The sequence below is a fragment of the Battus philenor genome, unplaced genomic scaffold, assembly GCF_028537555.1.
Source record: "Battus philenor isolate CCGP_79_NKW_IND1 unplaced genomic scaffold, ilBatPhil1.0.hap1 SCAF_3, whole genome shotgun sequence".
Taxonomy (NCBI): Eukaryota; Metazoa; Arthropoda; class Insecta; order Lepidoptera; family Papilionidae; genus Battus; species Battus philenor.
In genome coordinates this window covers 10,266,383-10,287,559 of record NW_027181693.1, presented here as the reverse complement: position 1 = coordinate 10,287,559, position 21,177 = coordinate 10,266,383, and the positions used below count along the sequence as shown (strand labels likewise).

Genomic DNA, 21,177 nt, shown 5'->3' with positions numbered 1-21,177 from the left:
ACAGCCTACCTGAGTAATTTTTTCAAGACAATTATTACTTCTCCTAAGTTAAAATTAAGACAAGACAAGACTTTAAGATAAGAGTGACTAGGTTCTAGGTAAGAATGAACCATCGTAGACCTCCCTATCGCTTAACTCAATAAATATTTAATTAAAAAACTTAATTTAATAAAAAAACTCCTGTATAAATTTATATAATTTTGACACATAACTATATCTCTAAAAACCGTAATATTTAGAGATATTCCTTTCACCAACAAACGGTTAGCGAAGAACGGATTTTATAAAATTGCACTCGCAAGAGGGTGTTCATTCAGCTAAAGAAGCGGGCGGGGTAATATATATATAATTTGTGTTTTGTGTGTGTGTATACATATATAAACTTTTTTAATTTATGTAGAATGAGTACTTGGGCATAACGGAGAGACTGGTCATAACTCCTTTAACGGATCGGTGCTATATAACGTTGTCGCAAGCAATTGGCATGAGCATGGGCGGAGCGCCTGCTGGTCCAGCTGGTACTGGCAAGACGGAAACTACTAAGGATATGGGACGCGCCCTCGGCAAGCTTGTTATCGTGTTCAACTGTTCTGATCAGATGGACTTTAGAGGTAATTTCATCGTGTACATTGTTATATCATGTACTAATCAAAATCTTGTTTTTTTAATAAGCATTATTTTGTTTTTATTAACTTTGTAGTTTGCGAGTAGAAGGAATAGAATGTTTGAATTTTTAGAAAGATATTACATATACATTCAACGTATACTTTCAGTGTTTCAGGATAAAGACGGGTGTCATTTTTTATTACATTTTTTTGAATAGGGCTACGAATATTCGAAGTATTATCGTCTTTTGGTAGCAATAAAAGTGTGAATGTCAACAGGCTTGGGGCGTATTTACAAAGGTCTTGCTCAGTCAGGGACGTGGGGATGTTTTGATGAGTTCAATCGTATCGAACTACCCGTACTGTCTGTAGCTGCGCAGCAAATTTATATATGCCTTACTGCGAGGAGAGAAAAACGAGAGTTTTTCATATTCAGGTTTGAATATTATGATGATTAATATTATCTCATAGCTGAAAACAAAACAAGTAGTTTGCTAATTTACATAGAATATTATGATATAAAATGGATTGTAACATCATAATTGCATTTACTTTGATATACGTAATATAACTTAGCACTATCATTATCATCATCATATAAGCCGTGGGAGGTCCACGGTAGGTATACCTATGTATTATTGCCTTCCCGACGCCGTACACCACTCGAACAATGTGGTGGCCCGAGCGGCTAATCAGATACCAGATAAGAACCCGACTATAAAAAAGTGTAGGCCACGCCAGACATTACAGGACCAAGACGCACCGATCCCGAAAGAGATCAAAAGACGTCTCCCAAAAAACAAACCAGGGAGGGCACCCAAACAGGTTACCTACAAAGTGACTCACCCAAGTAAGAGAGCTCACCGAAAAGAAGAACACCGGTACAAGCAACGGTCAGCTGCAGGGGGCAAGAGAAACGCAGACACGCGAGAAGGCGCAATTAGTTTTTAATTTAGATTTAAGGCTAGGGACTAAGTTTTTTTTATCACGCCGGTCGAAGACCCTGAGTTCAATGAAATGGTAACAGTGCAAGGCTTGCAATATGTTTTAACTATTCTAAATAAAGAGTTAATGGTCCGTGGTCTTCTACCCTTAATGTACCGCCGCAACATGTTCTGTTCTTTAACAAAGTCATCTGTATACTTTGGAAGTGGACGTTCAACGCCTGATGTGCATTAAAAAAATAAAAGGATTTATTTTATTGTATCAAATGTAATGTGAAAGATTATTACTCAGCAAAGGTATAAATTGCATGTGCAGTGACGGTGATGTCGTGAGTTTGAATCCGGAATTCGCGTTTATAATCACTATGAACCCTGGCTACGCCGGGCGCCAAGAATTGCCAGAAAATTTAAAAATTCAGTTCCGGTCGGTCGCTATGATGGTACCGGACAGACAGATTATTATTCGAGTTAAGCTGGCCAGTTGCGGATTTAAGGAAAATATATTGTTGGGTAATGAAAACCATTTCTTTTTTTATATTTAACTATCATTATTTTTATACACAACTCGAGTCTTACTGCACAAAAATCTATGTATTAATACAAGATGCAATTGTTATAAACCTGAGATTCCTAGTTCTAGTTTTATGTGGACGGTGCTAATTGTAGACCGTTCAAAGATTTCCTTTTTTCATATTGGCTTGCATTACAGGTTGATTTAGTAATTAAGTACTTCTATTGCTTTCTATATCTAATAATTATTGTAATACGTCTGTATAGCATAAATAACTGGAAATGTTTTCTAGCTCGTAAATTCTTCACCTTATATAAGCTATGCGAAGAGCAGCTTTCGAAACAGGTCCATTATGATTTTGGACTAAGGAATATATTGTCAGTGTTGAGAACTATGGGTGCTCAAAAAAGAGCAAATCCAGACAGCACTGAGGAGAATATCATGATGAGAGTATTAAAGTTAGTATATTCAATCCTATGTAGTATTAAACACTTGTTATTAGACATACCTGTTATAAGTTACCCGTATTTATGCTTTTTCTGATAATCGTAACAAAGATTATTTTGTGGAAGGACTTCCTATGCTGCGCCTTTAAGACCGTAGTATTCGTTCAAGAATTTTAAGATCCAAGTGGACGTTTGTTCTGCGGTCTTTGTTACCTGCAGATTTATAATTCAACTTTTCCAATCAACTTGGCTATATCGGTCACTTTTGTTTGTCTACGGATCTTTGCAAAAAATAAGTGATTTACCATAGATTAAAATTCCGGCTTCCTGATACGCGAGCTCTTTATTTGGTATCCTTTCAATCCTAAATAGACAGACAGATCTAAAAGTGTATCGCAATTGTAGTGATAATTATTGTTATGGCACATTTTTCAGGGAAATGAACGTTTCGAAATTAGTAGACGAGGATGAACCGTTGTTCATTTCATTAATTGAAGACTTGTTCCCTGGAATGAAGCTCACACAAACTGTACAAAGGTAAATAACCATTTCTTCGTAAAAAAAAAATATTTATATATATATATATATATATATATATATATATATATATATATATATATAATCATTTATTTAATTCGATTTTATTTCTAATAGTCTTATTTTAATTTAGGGAAATGCAACGCGGAATTACAATAGTGACAGAGCGCACTGGATTAGTGAATCACCCAGAGTGGAATCTAAAAATCATACAACTGTATGAAACATCGTTAGTACGCCATGGTTTGATGACGATGGGACCAACGGGGTCTGGTAAAACTACATGCATTCATACACTGATGGCTGCCTTAACGGAATTGGGTAAGCCACATAGGGAAATGCGTATGAACCCTAAGGCTATAACCGCGCCACAGATGTTTGGAAGATTGGACGTTGCAACCAACGATTGGACAGATGGTATTTTCTCCACTCTGTGGCGAAGAGCATTAAAAGTCAAGAAATCAGATACAACTTGGATAGTATTAGGTATCTAATTGTCATTTATATCTTTACTTTTAAATATTGTAATACTGTAAACACCGTAACACGAGCAGCTTACTCTATTAATTACGGTTATTAATTTATAATAAGTTATATAAAGATGACATTGCAATAAATTATTAATCAATTTAAAAATATGTTAAAACACAATCGTACATATGTAACGTATTAATATCCTCGTCATCGTCCTCGTTTCAGTCATAGGACGTCCAGTTATGGGCATAGACCTTCCTCAATGATTTCCTGTTGGGACTGGTTGGAAGCGGCGTGCATCTAGCGTCTTCCTTAACAGTGTCTGCTGCCACAAGGCAGCAGAAAGAGCAGAAGCGACAACGCTTGCCGATCCGTGATCTCCGCTCCAGTAAATTGAGACCCCGGTAGCCTTCAGTTCTAAGCGTTATGTGGCCTTACCACTACCACTTATATTGACATATAAAGAAAATATTGCATTTCTAAACTTTAAAAGGTTGCAGCCCTTTGCATTGTTGGTAAATTATGACGAATGTTAATGCAATTAATTGAGCAAAAAACGATATAAGTTTATACTTTTTTAATTTAATTTTTTTTCGTCTATAACAATGTACGTGAATATACATTATGTTTTTGCGAATTCAATTTTTGAGAAAAATTGTTAAAAGAACTACCACGCATTTATTTACTCATCATAATACGTTACTGTATAACAATATTTACAATGAAAAATTGTAATATCAATAAATCGCGTTGGTGAAATTTTAGACGGACCAGTAGATGCAGTATGGATTGAGAATCTGAATTCAGTACTGGATGACAATAAAACGTTGACTCTTGCTAACGGAGATCGTATCACAATGGCACAGAACAGCAAATTGGTGTTCGAGCCTGACAATGTAGACAATGCTTCGCCAGCCACAGTCAGTCGTATGGGGATGGTATTTTTATCGTCCTCAGTTTTGAAATGGCAACCGATATTGGAGGCAAGTTATTGTTACCTTTTCCTAGAACTTCCTTTATTTGAATAAAAAGTCCATTGCTAGTTTTTCTGATTGCAAAATAATATCTTATTGCGATTTTTAATATCATAGTGTTTATAACCATACATTGAATACTCTGACGCAAAAATAAATTATATAGGCGGCTGCAATGAATTACCAATAGATAATGAAGTTTCTATATGGCTACAATAGCAGGTACATGGTTATTCATCTCATTCGCCCATTCGTACCCCAGGATTATTTTGATAGAAGTTAATTGCAACAAAATGCCTCCACATATCTGATCTCAGTGATTATATTTATTAAAACAAACAGTTAAGACAAAAAAAAAATACAATGGTCTAATTTTATGTCAACAATTGTTTTATGTTGTTATATATCTATTACAAATATTCCTTTCAATAATTAGCAAATATTATTTTAAGTTGAAGTTTAAGTTTGTACGGTACCTTGGCTTACATAGTTACAATGGCCTAATGAGAGATTTTCAACTTTTTCTGAATCTAAACAAAACAAAATAAAACAAAAGCAAAGTTATGAAGGATTTTTTTTAAACTCTTAATACAATAAACTTTGATTTGATGTAAGCGATTGTTTGTCTGCATAAGAGACAATCTGATCGAAAGGTCATTTCTAAGTTCCTTCATCATTTACTCGCCAACGTATTTTAGACGCTTAGACATTGGTGCGTTTTTGTTAGGGCCCTCACCCACTGTGACTGGTAGAGCGGATGAACACTCTACCAATCACTGTGGTAACTACATATTGTCCAATTCTTAATATTTTAACTTTATTACAGGGTTGGTTAAAAAAGAGAGGCGATAGAGAAGCTAACGTATTGCGCAACGCTTTTAACAAAGTTTATGATGAAGTACATACTTATGTGCAGCAAAAGTTACCAGCTAAAATGATGCTTCTAGAAGCTATTTATGTCCGGTACAGTATTTAAAAAGCTCTTGATAATTTCTTACTTTTACCCGTGACATTTTATATTGTTATGCCATTTAATACTTTTATTTCTTATTATAGACAGTGCATTGATGTTTTGGTTGGATTACTACAGATTGAAATCCCTGGCGGCAGTAAGTTATCATTTGCGCACAGTCAAATATGTATATTTATTTCTCCATAATTTAGAACATTTGTTCAACAATATGATAATATATTTTATTATGGTCACTTATGTATACATAATTCCGAAGGGGATTTGGAGAAGTATTTTTAAAATTATAATCAGTTCTTAAAAACATATTATTTATTTCAGAAAGCCATACAGATCGTCATTTAGAGCGACTTTTTGTATTCTCGTTGATGTGGTCTTTGGGGGCTGTTTTGGAACTCGAAGCGCGTACACGCATGGCTGAATTTATGACTAAGCTTCCAGTGAAAATGGACTGGCCTGGTGCAAAGTCAAAAGAGTGGGTCATGCCCTTTGAATACATGGTTAATGAGACGGGCGTTTGGCAACATTGGTAATATTTACTTTATTGTCACGTGTAAATAGTTTTTAATACTCATCAATGAGCCTAAAAAAACAACTTTCTGTTAGATTTATTTCTACTAGATATATGTTAATTAAATTTATGCCCGTAGTAAAAAATAGATTGGTCCTATCTTGACTATTTAAATACTTTCTGTAGATTTAACAACTTTTTTATTGTAAGGCTGGCTGGAATATGAGACAGTTAGACAGACAGTAGCGCTTAAAATATTAACCACTTACGCTAAACATAATTACATATCAAAATCTAGCATAGATCCTTTAAAAATTATAAATAAAAGTTTTGTAAACTACATAATTAACACTTTATATAATGTACATCAAAATTAATAAAATATAAGACAACGTATAATTTTATAATTAATGATATTAATATTCGTTCGTAATATGTGGATTTCTGACATTTATATTCTGTTGTATTTTACTAGCCTTGTAGGTTTCGCACCTTCATTGATTTATGGGTACAGTGAACTAGAATCTACAAGTCTGTAAATTACGAGTATGTTAGGCATTTTAATGTGTTGCCTGTTATATTATTTTAGCGATAGCGATATTCATACTTCTTTTTTTCCATTTATATTTTAAGTCCTTGAAAGCATAATCCACTACCAGCTAGTCTTCATGTCCAAAAATAGACTGCTTAATTTCTATAAATCCAGATTTCGTCGAGGCTGCAGTACTACTACTGTATTCGTGCATGCCACTAACGTATTTGGGCCTGTTATGGTTGATGGTTGGTTTTCATGCCACAATAATAGTTTTCATGGTCTATTAACATGGTTTCGTAGTAACTGTTGGGTCGAAGGTAACCTGTTCGCTTTAGTGATTTCCGTTCAATTTTGTGTGACATATTTGCCAGCGTTCCTTAAGACGGCGTTTTACTTAACTATACTCCACGTTCTTTATTAAACTCTATTTTAGTAACTTTCAAATGTAGGCTTTCTTTTCGTTGTTTACGTGATATCCTTCGTATTCTATGTATGGTAGTTTTATTGCAATCTCATCGTTTTCATCTCCTTGAATATGCTGCCTTTGTCTATCACGATCTTTCCACAAGTCAATTCGATAATTTTGCGCAACTTCAAAATGTTTGCGTACGGTTATATTTTCCCCATTTTTTAATTGCGGCCTAAATTCTGTTGGCTTCTATCACCGACCGCTCTTTTTGGTCTTGGTAGCAAAAGTCCATCCAATAGTTATTTAGGAGAAATTCGGCAATTTCATTTAAGATACATTAATAAATATAACCTTTTTTATAGGTCAGAGATAGTCGAAGATTACATTTACCCATCCGACAGTGTCCCGGAATATGCATCAATTTTGGTACCAAATATAGATAACGTGTGCATATCATTTCTGATTGATACAATAGCGAAACAAAATAAAGCGGTGTTGCTTATTGGAGAACAAGGCACTGCCAAAACTGTGATGCTAAAGAGTTATATGCAAAAATATGATAATGAAGTAAAATTGTTTAAAATGATAAACTTTTCGTCTGCCACCACTCCTAATATGTTTCAGGTGATTAAAGCTAATGTTAATTAATTTAATTAACTAAACCTTTCTCAACTAATATTCGTTAGTCGACTACGAGTAGATACATGAACTGACAATTTTGTCGGTGTCTGAGATTTTTAGGTTTGGATCTGGTATTGTTGAATTCGTGGTGTGCGGGGTGAATAATGCAACTGATAAATAGTGCGCTGATCATACACTTTGCTGACTAATGACATACCTACTCGATAATATAATAATGTATTTGAATGAAATAAAAAATACTAATGATAAAAATTTCTAGATTCTATGTATTTTAACATAACACGAAACGCAATGTGAAGTCGTTACTTCACGTAAAATAAAAACTCTTATTGATTATTATCCATCTATATTTGTCTAAACTGAATTTTATAAAGTGAGAATCAGTCTTTTCCTTTAAAAAAACCTTTTGATATTACATTTTCTTTTAAGAGAATTATTGAATCGTATGTAGAGAAGCGAGTTGGCATGACCTACGGACCGCCTGGCGGTAGATCAATGACAGTGTTTGTGGACGACATCAATATGCCCGTTGTGAATGAGTGGGGTGATCAGGTATTTACCCACATTAAATTTAATTTACAGTCCTGTTAAATATCAGTCCGGTTTATCGATCCTTTTTGTTTTACTATCATTATTTTAAATAAATAAAAATATTTTTGAATCGTATACAGGTTGATTCATCATGGACCTCAACGCGTTAATATTGTGGAATAGAGGTATTTTCCAGTTTGGTTAAAGTGATAGAGATGGGACAATTTAAATTTCGAATATTTTAAGTAACGAAATAAATATTAGTCATTTTCGCAAATTTCTATTTTCCTTTAAAAGCCTTTAAAGCGAAATGAATTAGGGATCCCTATTTCAATTCAGCTATAAATTTAGAACTACTTTACTGTAGTCTAGTCTACTGTAGTCTAGTACTGTCTATTTTATTCATCATTGTTATAAATTTCCTGATACTTAGTGAAAAAATCTTACGGACAAACAACAAAGAAACGGAAGGTGATCTAAAATAAACTAGTCGAACCGTATTAACATCTATTAGTTGTTAGCACATTGTTTTCGAAATAACTTTTATTACTTTGGTTAACTTCATGACAGTTGGCAAAGCGAAGAAATTTTCGGTTGAAATAGGTTACTCTTATATTTTTTACTTCAACAATTTCTCGCAAATTTTTTTAAAAATGTAGTTATTAGAAATAAGTTAATTTCATTCTTGGTTTTTATAGTCATTGCTACTGTTTTTCATTTTATAGGTAACTAACGAAATAGTACGCCAGATGATGGAGTGCGGAGGATTTTATTCTTTAGATAAACCCGGAGACTTCTTTATAATAGCTGACATTCAAATGTTTGGTGCAATGATACATCCAGGTAAAAACAATTGAACTGTTTTTGAACGTATAAGAGGAAGTGATATTGCCAAACAAAATTAGTTTTAATTTGTTTGGAATGAGTTTGTTTATTATTACATCATTGAAATAAAACTATTCTTAAAGAATTCTCGAAAAATTTGCTTTAGCTGCAACCTGGGCTTAAAAAAATATTTATTTAGATTATTCAATTGTATCTCTATGTCAAACTTTATTAAAATCATGATTTCTAGGTGGCGGTCGTAACGACGTCCCACCGCGTTTGAAGCGACAATTCAACATTTTCAACTGCACTCTCCCAAGCACGGTGTCAATGGACAAGATTTTTTGTAGGTTTTGTTTTTTCTACTCCATTTTATGTTATTTGTCGATAAATAATTAATTGTTGCTATTTAAACTTCAGTGACAATAAGTGCGGGCTATTTTTGTAAGACGCGCTTTGATAAGAAGATTATAGACTTTATGCCGAGACTCGTCTCTGTGACAAGAATAATTTGGCAACAAACTAAGGTAAACTGATTAAAACTGGCAATTGATAAGAGATGGATACTACAGTAGCATAAAATAGTCATTTTAGAAACTTTTTATAATTACTTACGGATTATAATTTCACGAAGTCAAGGTCTCTTTAGAATAGTATTGCAGCTCATAAATCGTTTTGGTCAAGTCAAGTAACATCATGGTACCAGTATATAATCAACATCATTTTAGCCACGGGGAGTTGATTGCTAGCCACATAATCCTCCCGTATAGTAGACAAAAGTTTATAAATGTAAATTATTACAGTTGTCACGTCAATGTTATTTTTATGTCACTAGCGTTATTTGCCCGTTTACTAGCTTCATCCTTAGTCTTCATACCAGAGCGCTGATGGCGTTTAGCTTAAACATTTTTTCAATAATCTAGCTCATGGGTTCCTCGATAGCCTCTGCTCGGTTCAGTATTATTATATTTTGTACCAGATTGGAATGTCACCAAGCTTTTGGGGTGCTTACTCATATGTTCATTGGGGTGACTGGGCTCAACGGTAGCTGCAGGGTTCTAGAATTAGGTTATCTTTTTCGATACTTGTTTTACATTTTAATTCGAGGAGTAGACTTCTTGCGTTTAATGTTTATAGAATCATCATAATCATTTCATTTGTAGAATGTCTACTACTGGACATATTACTCTAAAGATTTTCAATAGGACCAATTGGTTCCAGCGTCTTCTATGTTCAATACGTTTTTTAACGTATCGGTAATATAATTGGCAAGTTGAGTAGGTAGTCCACATAGCACGCAGAACAGGTGGCCGCTGAAGTCTTAACGTGAAGTGAAGATCACCGACGTCCATTCATAAGGTGAACAAACGATGGCTGGATGCTGACCGGAATTCCAACTGAAATGACGATAATGATAAATATGTTTGTTAAATACCTTTCGATGTTCCGTTCGATGTTTGTTTGTAGATATTATAATTTAAAAATGAAGTACCGGATATACAACAATACTAGAATAATGCTTAGCAGTAGTTGTTACGAGTAGTTTATTATAAATTCCAAATACGTGAACATCGTTTATGTTCGTTTTTACATCATGTATGACTGAACATTTAAATTTATACAGATAAAGATGTTGCCAACTCCAGCGAAATTCCACTACGTATTCAATTTACGTGATTTGTCTAGAATATGGGAAGGTATTCTGTTTATTAAAAAGGAGGAACTACAGACTATATCAACCGCTCTTAAACTTTGGTTCCACGAATGTTTAAGAGTAATTTCAGATAGGTAAGTACATTTGTAATTTACGAAAGGCCATACCATCACAAAATCACTGAAAGATATCCACAGTTGGTAGATTTTGTAGTTGGTTAAAAATGTGTTTTAAAATAAATTAAGTTATTTTAATATACTTAACACGGTCGATTCTAGTTCAATAATAATTCCGCTGAGATTACATATTCCAAGTTGCGGCAAAATTACGTACTAAGCAATAAAATAACTTGCGCGCTACATTTGCAAACGTAATTGTGTTTATGATGAAATGCGTCTAATTTAAGACCTTTATTATGTTATTTGTGACGGACACCCTAGGCATAAATAAATTTAAATGAAACCATAACCTCATTATCCTTAGATATTCACACATGGAAATATGTCAGGCCATGTGACGATTGTATATATAGGACAAACCGTCCAGCGTGATAGGTCAAATTTCGAGGCAAAGATCACTCGCTGAATCCATTTAGGACGGGCAGCGTTCGGGAATATATGATACATCTTCTCGCAACACAAAATATCGTAACGTCTGAAGATATGGTCTTTGACCAATGTATGTTTGCATGCGGATCCGAAGCAGAGGTCGCTTGCCATGAGCCTTATAATAAGGCTCAAGGTCAGCGAGAGAGCAATTGAGAGAACTATGCTCGGAGGTTTGCTGCGAAATCGAATCAGAAGTAAGACAATCCGCAGAAACCAAGTTCAATGCTGTAGCTCAAAACATTACTCGTTTGAGGTGGCAGGGCACATCGCTTGAGCAATCAATGACCGGTGGGGAAGAAAAAATCTCGAGTGGTGACCACAAGCCGTTGAACGCGGCGGGGATACGCTCCCCTCTAGTTGGACTAACGACATAGTTAAGAGAACTAGATGGATGCGCGCAGCGCAAGCCCAATCATCGTTGTGATCTTTGGGGAAGGCTTTTCCCTTGCAGAGGGTGATTATCAGCTAAAAAGAATAAGAAGAATAAGTAACGCACGAATGAATGAAAAGCAAAAGTTTTTTAAGTTATTCTTTTTTATGTATGATACAGATTTACTACATTCGATGACAAGGACTGGTTCGTTGCTAACTTTTGGAAGACTGCAGCTCGTGAACTACCCGATGTGGTTAACGAATTCCCGACTGAGGAAACATTTTTCGTTAACTTTTTAAGAGAACCGGTAGATCCAACTGGAGATGAAGATGAAGACTTTAGTACAGAAGCTCCAAAAGTATATGAGGAGCTTCCGTCGTAAGTATTAATATCCATTTATTCGAAGCCCTACCAGACGTGTGCTAGTTTTATAATTAATTACTTCAGCTTCACTGTGTGCCGTGGCGGTAGATTGCGGGTTCGATTCCATACAATCTTACATAATTCACACGTGTGCATTACATAGGATTATTGCTGCTCACAAGCAAGTTTCAAGAGAATACGATCGCCAACCCACCTGGCAATCGTGGCGATTATAGTATATACCCCCATAAATATCGTCGGAGGAGACCTAGCAGTGAGCGTCTAGGGGCAGAAACGAACACGACTTAAGTTTCAATTACATAGAGTTTACATTTAGACTGGTGAAAACTTATGTTATCATACATATTACATTTTTTTTATATAATTGAAGTATCGGTGTGGTAAGATGAAAGATGCCACCATTTCATATATAAAGAAATCTAGTGCTTGTATTTGGACTTGCAATAGAGTACAGATACTTATTTACTATTTTTAAAATTATTGTTGCATATGTTAATTTAATCTGTTATATTCGATTACAATTTGTCACTTCAATTTTTAATACATTAAAAAATCTTGGGCAGACCATATTTCGTCTAATGTAAAGACATAGTTTATGATTTTCATACCATTGTTTTAGTGCTTAATGGTTGAAAATATTTTTGTTGACTATGATTGATGATCAAGTTTTTCATTCCAGATGGGAGTTTCTGTTGAAAAAGCTAGCACAATTTCAAGATCAATTTAATGAACAAGTCAGAGGAGCGCATCTGGATTTGGTTTTCTTTCACGATTGTATGGTACATTTGTTCATAATATCGCGCATTATAAGTACTCCAAGGTGAGTTTGTTAATATCTTATGTCACATATTATTTACATTTTATATAATTACGACGACGATATTTGTATCACATTAATACCTGTTTTTTCTTAGACATTGAATAAATAACTAAAATATATCGCGATACTTCTCCTTTGTTATATTTTAAATCCATACAATACATTTAAAAATATTTCTTTTTGAGTTTAATTATAAATATATTTTCTCTTCGTTTTTTTTTTATTACAGAGGTAACGCTTTGCTAGTGGGTGTTGGTGGTTCTGGAAAACAAAGTTTAACTAAATTGGCTTCATTTATAGCTAATTACAAGTTTTATCAAATAACTCTGTCCAGGTAATAAATTATTCTTTTACGTATACATAAAACACTAGCTTGATCTGGATAATACTATTAATATATAGAGTACTTTACAAACATTATACAGGTGAATGGTTATGGATGTAAAATCTTTAAAGCGGTGAATGAATAGCTCTTTTGCCCTTTTATAATTAATCTATGATTACTATCAAAAAATCAATGGTTTTTGAAATAATAAATGGCGTAATAATAAAATAGTAAAAAAACTGTTTTCAAAATTTGTATTACTATGTATAAAATTAATTATTGTGTAGTATTCGTCCCTGCAGCGTTTTGCTAATCAATGAGTTATACATTCAGCGCTTTAAACCTATGAACATACATTCTGTATATACTGAAATTAGAATTAATCATTATTAGTATTGCAAATATTGCTAATCAATTTTTTTATAAAGTAAAAAAAGCTATCAATGGTTACGCTATTTTGTATGAGATCCAATTATAAAGGTGACGTATGTCATAATTATTTCTAAAGTTCCAAATTCTTGCTAACTCACAAAGCTTTAAAACACGATACTTCGCATTAATATCCGACTACGAAGGGTATTTTAAAATATCTTTGTCATGACAATTATGTCATAAAATATGTAATAGTTTTCTGTTCCTATATATAGGTAATATATTACACACTTGCATAATTTGTCTCGTGGTAAACTTTATTATTTCCAGAGCTTACAATGTCAACAACTTCATGGAAGATATCAAAATATTGTACCGTGTAGCGGGATTGCAAGGACAAGGAATTTCATTTATATTTACCGACAATGACATTAAGGAAGAGCAATTCCTCGAGTTTCTTAATAACATTCTCAGTTCAGGAGAAATTGCTAATCTTTTCCCTAAAGATGAAATGGGTAAAGTTTTAAGCTAATATTGTCATAGCATGATGAAATTAAGTCCAGACATTTTAATATTATATTAAAAAGATTTAATCCGTTGAGTTTTTAAGCAATATAATCAGTTTAATTTTCTCTTTTTTATAGACGAAATACTCAATGAACTTACACCTATTATGAAAAAGGTTGCGCCGAAACGAATACCTGTGCCCGATGTTTTATATGAATTCTTTATTATGCGATCTAGAGCTAATCTACATGTCGTCTTGTGCTTTTCGCCGGTAATAGAAATGTTATCACTATATGATATTTACACAATTCCGCTATTTTTTTAATTTTTTTAACACTCTTGAAATGATAAACAGGTCGGTGAAAAGTTCCGTAGCAGAGCCTTGAAATTTCCTGGTCTCATATCGGGATCCACGATGGATTGGTTTCAGAAATGGCCAAGGGAGGCACTTATCGAAGTTGCTCAACATTTCCTGATCGGATTCCAGGTAATGGCAATTAAATAACAACTACACCAAAGCTTCGTTTATCGGAGGATCAAAGCGGCATGGGAGGTGAACGAACAAACACATAAATAGCGATTCTCTGAGAACAAACCTTGTATTATTAGATTTCTTTGAGACATCTGACAAAAGCCTGCAAGAAATTCCGCAACGTTTCCTTAATTCCGATTGCCTTAGTCAATTTTTAGTCAAAGCTAAATCTGACTTATATTAAATTATTTTTTATTATTAATTAACGTTAATCCTTTACACAGATCGTTTGCTCCGAAGACACTAAAAATCAATTGATTGAAGTGATGGGTATGGTTCAAGATGACGTTGCGGCCTCTTGCGTTTCATATTACGACAGATTTAGGAGACAGACTCACGTAACTCCAAAGTCATATCTGTCTTTTGTAGAAGGCTACAAAGTTTTATATAAGGAAAAACATTACAACATTGCCGAAATGGCTAAAAGGTAATATATTGAAATAGCCTATATCTTTAATTACATACATTTGCGCATTTCTTTTAATTAGATAACACAATACATTATAAATTCATTTTTAATTTTGATAAGTTCATTATTACATCTCAATGTGTATCTCGACGAAGATTTTTTTTTTGCGAACAATTATACAATAAATAAATTTAAATTGCAGAATGACCACCGGCTTAGACAAATTGGTCGAAGCTGCAGCAAGCGTAGATATATTAAAAAAGGAGTTGGAATTAAAAGATATAGAGATAAAAGAAGCTACTGCCAAAGCAGAAGAGGTTAGCTATTGTTTAAATGAACTTAAGCCATTTTTAACCAAGTTTCAAAACACTTTTTATATCTTTAAAGTTGAACCCAGCAGACGATGTCCTGCTAGTTAATACTATCAATATGTTTACCGACTTATTTTTATTTTATCGGATTTAATTTTATAACTACAAATGGCTAATGAAGTACAAGAAAACTTTGTTTCTTTAATTTCCATATATATTTGTGCCGTGACTTTTCTTTAGTCTGTCCACTTTGTGTGTGGACGTTCTGCACTGCGCTTGTTGGTACGTGGTCTCCAGTCTAGAACTTTAAGGCTTCAGCACAACCACATAAAACCATTTTGTTAATAAGTTTTTTGGTGTTGTGTTTGTTCATTATAATTTTTTTATTAAACTATAAAACATTATTTTGACAGGTTTTAGCAGCAGTTGCGGAGTCCCAGGCGGCAGCTGAAGTTGTTAAAGCTGAAGTACTTACCGTAAAAGATCGTGCAGTCAAGCTGGTCAATGTAATTGCTGCCGAAACTGCTGTAGCTGAAGAAAAGCTAGCTGCTGCAAAACCGGCTCTCGATGCTGCTGAAGCAGCTTTGCAAGTAATTAATTTTTCTTTCAGAAAATGATTAACTAGACTTGAAAGTGTAGAGAATTTCTCCATCTTTATTGAAATAAACGTTACTGTGTGAAGTAAACCGCATATAATTTTTCCAATACGAACAGTCACACTTCGTATGAATGGCACTTCGTGACGACATTTATCAATGATATGTCCGTTTGCGACGGCGTTACTTGAAGCGATTCGCATAAGACATGAGACGATATTTCTCTTGTCATTAAAAGCATGATGTAGGTCAGCGCGTTATTAATTATGCGATGGTATGATGTAGCTTTTAGAAAGGCAGCTATAGAAACTAGAATCAAACTGAACTACGCTAAAACGGCGTTGTTCATTCTGAAGGGTTCCTAACGCGCTTTGATTTGAGTAAAGCTATGAATAAATGCAGATGGTTTTTTTTGTCACTTTTACAATATTGTTATTAATAGAGTACTCAGGGTAATTCATCCCAAGATTCTCAGCCGATGGACGCCCACTGCAAGGCTTAGGCCTCTCCAAAAATCGCCACGATGACCGGTCCAATTAGTTGTGGTCGCCACTTGAGAATCATTCGACCCCAACAACCATCGGTTATACGAGCAATGTGCCCATTGCCCACTGCCACTTCAGACGAGCCATTCTTTGAACTACGTCGGTGATCTTGGTTCTCCTGCAGATCTCCTCATTTCTCTGGGTGACCATAAGCCTTCTTATGAGGTCCGTCGTAAGTGACTTCGCACTCTAATAGAAATTTTTTACAAGTTTGTGTTTAGTGTTTTTTTTACAATTCATTGAAAGATAATTTAAATATATTACACAGGAGTGTATTCTAATACCGTACACGGTAACCCCCAAATTCCAAGATTATCTTTACTTATTAGAAGTATTTTCTTAATTTAATACTATCTGTTTTTAAATTTCATAATAACATTTTTTTATACTTAAGTTACAGATTCATAATCTTCGTTATTTAATGATTACCACTTATGTTTATATTTTTATTCTTGACAGACAATTAATGCAGCTGATATAGCCACGGTGCGAAAATTAGGAAAACCACCGTTTCTGATCACCCTTATCATGGATGCTGTAATAATTCTCTTCAGAAAGCGTATTGACCCCATCAAACCTGACCCTGAGAAACAGTTTTTAGTGGCATCTTGGGCAGAATCTTTAAAGGTGAGATTAATTTTGGGCATGATACAGTTGTTTAATACGTAAATATGTTCTTATATATACTTGCCTCTTTTTTGACCAGGTTATGGCTGATGCAAGGTTTCTAAGTAATTTGAAAAATTACCCCAAGGATGAGATCAATGCCGAAATGGTGGATCTTCTACAACCTTACTTCAACTTTAGGTAGGCTGATGCTATTTCTAGTTAGAACTTTAAAATGTGTTATTATAGTATAGGTAATAATGTTTTGAATAATTTTCAGTCAGTATACTTTTGAAGCGGCTAAAATAGCTTGCGGTAATGTAGCAGGCTTGATATCTTGGACTATAGCTATGGCTCAATTTTATGGAGTAAATAAGGATGTGTTACCCCTCAAGGCGAATTTGGCGGTGATGCAGGGCAAATATCAGGCTGCCAAGAAAGAACTCGAAGCTGCTGAAGCACTGCTGGAAGCTAAAGAGGTAATTTTATTTTTCTTTGTCAATATAAAGGGTTTGGTAAATGTGTAAAAGATTTAAAAGGGTGAGTGATGATAATTTATATGCTATCAATTAATTTATGGTACGCCGTATCCATAAGCCCATGCTTTCAGAAATAATAAATGGCAGTAGTGCGTAAAAACATTTTTGTTTTGTGATTACCACCTATTAAAATTGACTATTGTTAATTATCTGTCCCTGCAAAAATTGTACTGCTTTAAGCTTTTGGCGTGTCGGTTTCCAAAAGAATAAATAAATTAATGTAACATACTTTAGATTTATAACAGGTTGATTGGAAACTGGTATAAATGCTTTTTGCTGACAAATGGATTATTATAGCGTTCACCACATTAAAGCTTTGTTGCCTATAGCCATCTTCAACAACCCTGTATAAGCAAACAAATTAGGGTGTTACATTTAATATTTTTATATATTTTAGCGAGAATTAGCCGGAGTACAAAGGGAATTCGATGAGGCGATGTCGCTAAAGCAAGCTGTTTTGGACGACGCCGCAAAGTGTCAGCAGAAAATGGACGCTGCTACTGCCCTTATTAATGGACTTAGCGGTGAACGAGTTCGTTGGACTGAACAATCTACCTTGTTTAAAGCCCAGATAGAACGTTTAGTTGGAGACATTTTGTTACTGACCGGGTAATTACTAAAACTTTGATATGATTTATTTTAACTTTAAACAAATTGCAAAGCCTTGTACCTGTGATAATTAATATTTTGTAAAATTATATTGAGTGTTTAAAAGTTTAATAATAACTTGTACCTTTATTAAAATTGCAGATTGAGCACAGGTAGCGATAACATAGTACTTGATAAGCTGACGTCTCTATGGCCTGATTGAGTCTATTTCGTACCTAGGTCAGATCGTTTTGTTATCGCTTGACACCATAGAGGCGATTATAGCTGTCTACATTGTGCTGTTATACGCATAAGGGACTAGGGACGGATGGACGCGATCAGTTCGTAGAGGGCTCCATCGGTGTTCTCTGAGGAAAAATTCGAATTGCTTTATAATATTTTTAATTGGAATTAACAAATGAAATTCCTACGTTGATATTTACAGTTGCTTCGGTTGGCAGAGTGCTGAAGGCGACCATATCACTTTACAGTAATTAGTACCGTTACAATGTTTATTTAACCGGGTTTCAATGCCATGGGTGATATTACGTTTCATTTAGTAATCAAAATATATTATTTCCAGATTTTTGTCATATTCAGGCCCGTTCAATCAAGAATTTCGTAATTTGTTACTGCAGAATTGGCTTTCTGAGTTACTACGACGTAAAGTACCTGTATCTATGAGTCTGAGCATTACAGAAGAACTGACTGACACGGCAACGGTAATAAAATTATTTATTAGCAACAGTCAACATTAACAGCACGATACATAAAGCTACAGATAATCTTTTTAAAAGTTTTATTTAATCTGTAACAGTTAAAAGCGTAGGTACATACGGCTTGTATACAAAGCATTATAAAATTATTGGATAACGCTGGAATAAATCGCATTCTATGGTTGAAATGTTAATCATATGAGACAATGGTGCTTATTAAATTGACTAACAATGTCTCATAATTTATTTTAGAACTATGGATTATTTCTTCTCTACATTTTGGAGAAAAATTGTTACAATAATTAGTTCGTGTATGGTTTGAAAATAGCGAAAGTTACATATATATAGTTACATAGATTATCATTATTCATTCAGAACCTACAATGTACAATGAACTTATACTTGTAATTTCGATAAGTCGCTCACATTCACACAATGGTACACTTGATTCGGAAAAATGTATTTTTTTTTATCTAGTCATTTATTTCTTAACAGATAGGAGAGTGGAACTTGTATGGATTGCCAACGGATGAGTTGTCGATACAGAATGGTATTATAGTTACAAAAGCTTCCCGTTTTCCCCTACTTATTGATCCACAGACTCAAGGCAAAATTTGGATAAAGAACATGGAAAAATTAAACGATTTAATTGTTACTACATTAAATCACAAATATTTTAGGTTAGTTTGAGTATTAAAATTAGATAGTGTTAGAATACGGTAAATGTGACAAAAAAATTAATGTTATTTTTAGTAAAATTGTTTGGTTGTAACTTTTCGTATAGAAAAACTTAAAACCTAACCTAAAGATAACCTTAAAATCTAGATGCGTAATTGTCATTTTCGAAGTATTTTATTCTTAACCTTAAAATCTAGATTCGTAATTGTTATTTCTGAAGCAAGTATATTATTCTTAATCCTTTGTATTTATTTTAGTTGGAATTGCGCAAGACATTAGCTCTTGCGCAATTCCAATACAACAGAGAGCACCTTATTGACCAGTATTGGGACTAAAAAGGATGCAAAAACAGCCTTCTACATAAAATCCTCTGGACGTTGTCACTATTTGCCTATTTATTGTTGCTATCAATTTCAATGACAAGCTAATATGTCGCAGTCCAATAGAAAAATACATAGGCCTTTTTTGGAACGACTGCCTTGTTTATTGATGTTTTTCCTCATCAATGAATATGCTTACCAAGTTTACATATTTTGCACACTGCAAGACCGGTAATAAAGTGATTATATTTTGACTTTATGGTATTTTTATTTGAGTACATACTAATACACGTTTTTTGGTTTTGGTTGACGTCCATTATTTTACAGCTAAGGACAAAGGATTGATTTTACTCTGTGTATATTCTTTAATGTGATTCTTGCTATACATAATCTGTTTTAGAATTAGTTTATTTTTTTATTATTAATTGATTATTATTTATTACAGAAATCATATAGAGGACTGTGTTTCACTTGGTAGGCCGCTGTTAATTGAAGATGTCGGTGAAGAATTAGATCCTGCTTTGGATAATATTTTGGAGAAAAATTACATTAAAATCGGTTCTTCTTATAAAGTACGTTTTATTCTAAATAAAAAAAATGTGTTATAAAGTAGTAGATATCGATCTAAACCACAAATCGTTATATAGGTGAAATTAGGAGACAAAGAAATTGACGTAACAGCCGGTCATAAGATTTATATCACCACCAAACTACCGAATCCTGCTTACACTCCAGAAGTTTCTGCGCGCACGTCAATAATTGACTTCACGGTCACCATGCAAGGTATTATCTTTTGATAATCAAATTTTTAACTTTCTTCGAGTATTAGCTACTGTAACACATATCACCATCATTTCTGCCGTAAGACAATCACAGGTGAGCATAATTTGTGTCGTTTAAAGCTGCCTGCATCCAACGTCTATTTCACCCACCGCCACTTTTAGACAATCCGCTGGGACATATCGATTATATTCGATCGTCTACGGATCTTCTTACTTCCGACATGATCTCGTACAGAAATCCCGAGCGTAGCCGTCTTCATGGCTCTTTATGCGTCACCTACGCATACAAAAGATATTCATTTGTACTAATGAAAGAAGCTTGAGATCTTTGTGTAAGTTAGTTTGCGAACAATGGTCGCGTTTTAACATCTATCAACTTTTGGCGTGAATGAAGGTATGGCAGCACTTGATAAAAACTGTAGCACTCGACTTATTGTGTCTATATTACAATAAGGCACAAATTATATATTTTATAGCACAAAAACCAATCTCTGATGCCTAACAATTAAACTAAAGTGAAAGTTTGCGTGCGTCTAGGTGCAAGAACAGATGAGTTAGAGAGACTGACAAATGTGTGACATCATAAAACTGTTGGATT

The 21,177-nt window shown here is 34.0% G+C and overlaps 1 protein-coding gene across 1 annotated transcript in view; it reads left to right on the top strand.

Moving 5' to 3' along the window:
• kl-3 (dynein heavy chain 8, axonemal kl-3) overlaps positions 1-21,177 on the top strand; it is a 53,698-nt gene that overhangs the window by 22,737 nt on the left and 9,784 nt on the right. Inside the window, exons 41-73 of the mRNA XM_068770662.1 lie at positions 401-611; positions 885-1,041; positions 1,866-2,059; positions 2,353-2,518; positions 2,942-3,043; positions 3,177-3,529; positions 4,283-4,500; positions 5,318-5,454; positions 5,548-5,600; positions 5,783-5,990; positions 7,279-7,540; positions 7,988-8,110; positions 8,815-8,932; positions 9,165-9,260; positions 9,335-9,441; positions 10,539-10,702; positions 11,727-11,927; positions 12,613-12,753; positions 12,983-13,087; positions 13,781-13,965; positions 14,095-14,228; positions 14,313-14,444; positions 14,714-14,916; positions 15,101-15,215; positions 15,623-15,799; positions 16,810-16,977; positions 17,057-17,157; positions 17,237-17,435; positions 17,893-18,104; positions 18,667-18,805; positions 19,295-19,479; positions 20,243-20,369; positions 20,445-20,580. Of these exons, the coding sequence (XP_068626763.1) occupies positions 401-611; positions 885-1,041; positions 1,866-2,059; positions 2,353-2,518; positions 2,942-3,043; positions 3,177-3,529; positions 4,283-4,500; positions 5,318-5,454; positions 5,548-5,600; positions 5,783-5,990; positions 7,279-7,540; positions 7,988-8,110; positions 8,815-8,932; positions 9,165-9,260; positions 9,335-9,441; positions 10,539-10,702; positions 11,727-11,927; positions 12,613-12,753; positions 12,983-13,087; positions 13,781-13,965; positions 14,095-14,228; positions 14,313-14,444; positions 14,714-14,916; positions 15,101-15,215; positions 15,623-15,799; positions 16,810-16,977; positions 17,057-17,157; positions 17,237-17,435; positions 17,893-18,104; positions 18,667-18,805; positions 19,295-19,479; positions 20,243-20,369; positions 20,445-20,580 (5,329 nt within the window). The remainder of the gene's footprint in view (positions 1-400; positions 612-884; positions 1,042-1,865; positions 2,060-2,352; positions 2,519-2,941; positions 3,044-3,176; positions 3,530-4,282; positions 4,501-5,317; positions 5,455-5,547; positions 5,601-5,782; positions 5,991-7,278; positions 7,541-7,987; positions 8,111-8,814; positions 8,933-9,164; positions 9,261-9,334; positions 9,442-10,538; positions 10,703-11,726; positions 11,928-12,612; positions 12,754-12,982; positions 13,088-13,780; positions 13,966-14,094; positions 14,229-14,312; positions 14,445-14,713; positions 14,917-15,100; positions 15,216-15,622; positions 15,800-16,809; positions 16,978-17,056; positions 17,158-17,236; positions 17,436-17,892; positions 18,105-18,666; positions 18,806-19,294; positions 19,480-20,242; positions 20,370-20,444; positions 20,581-21,177) is intronic.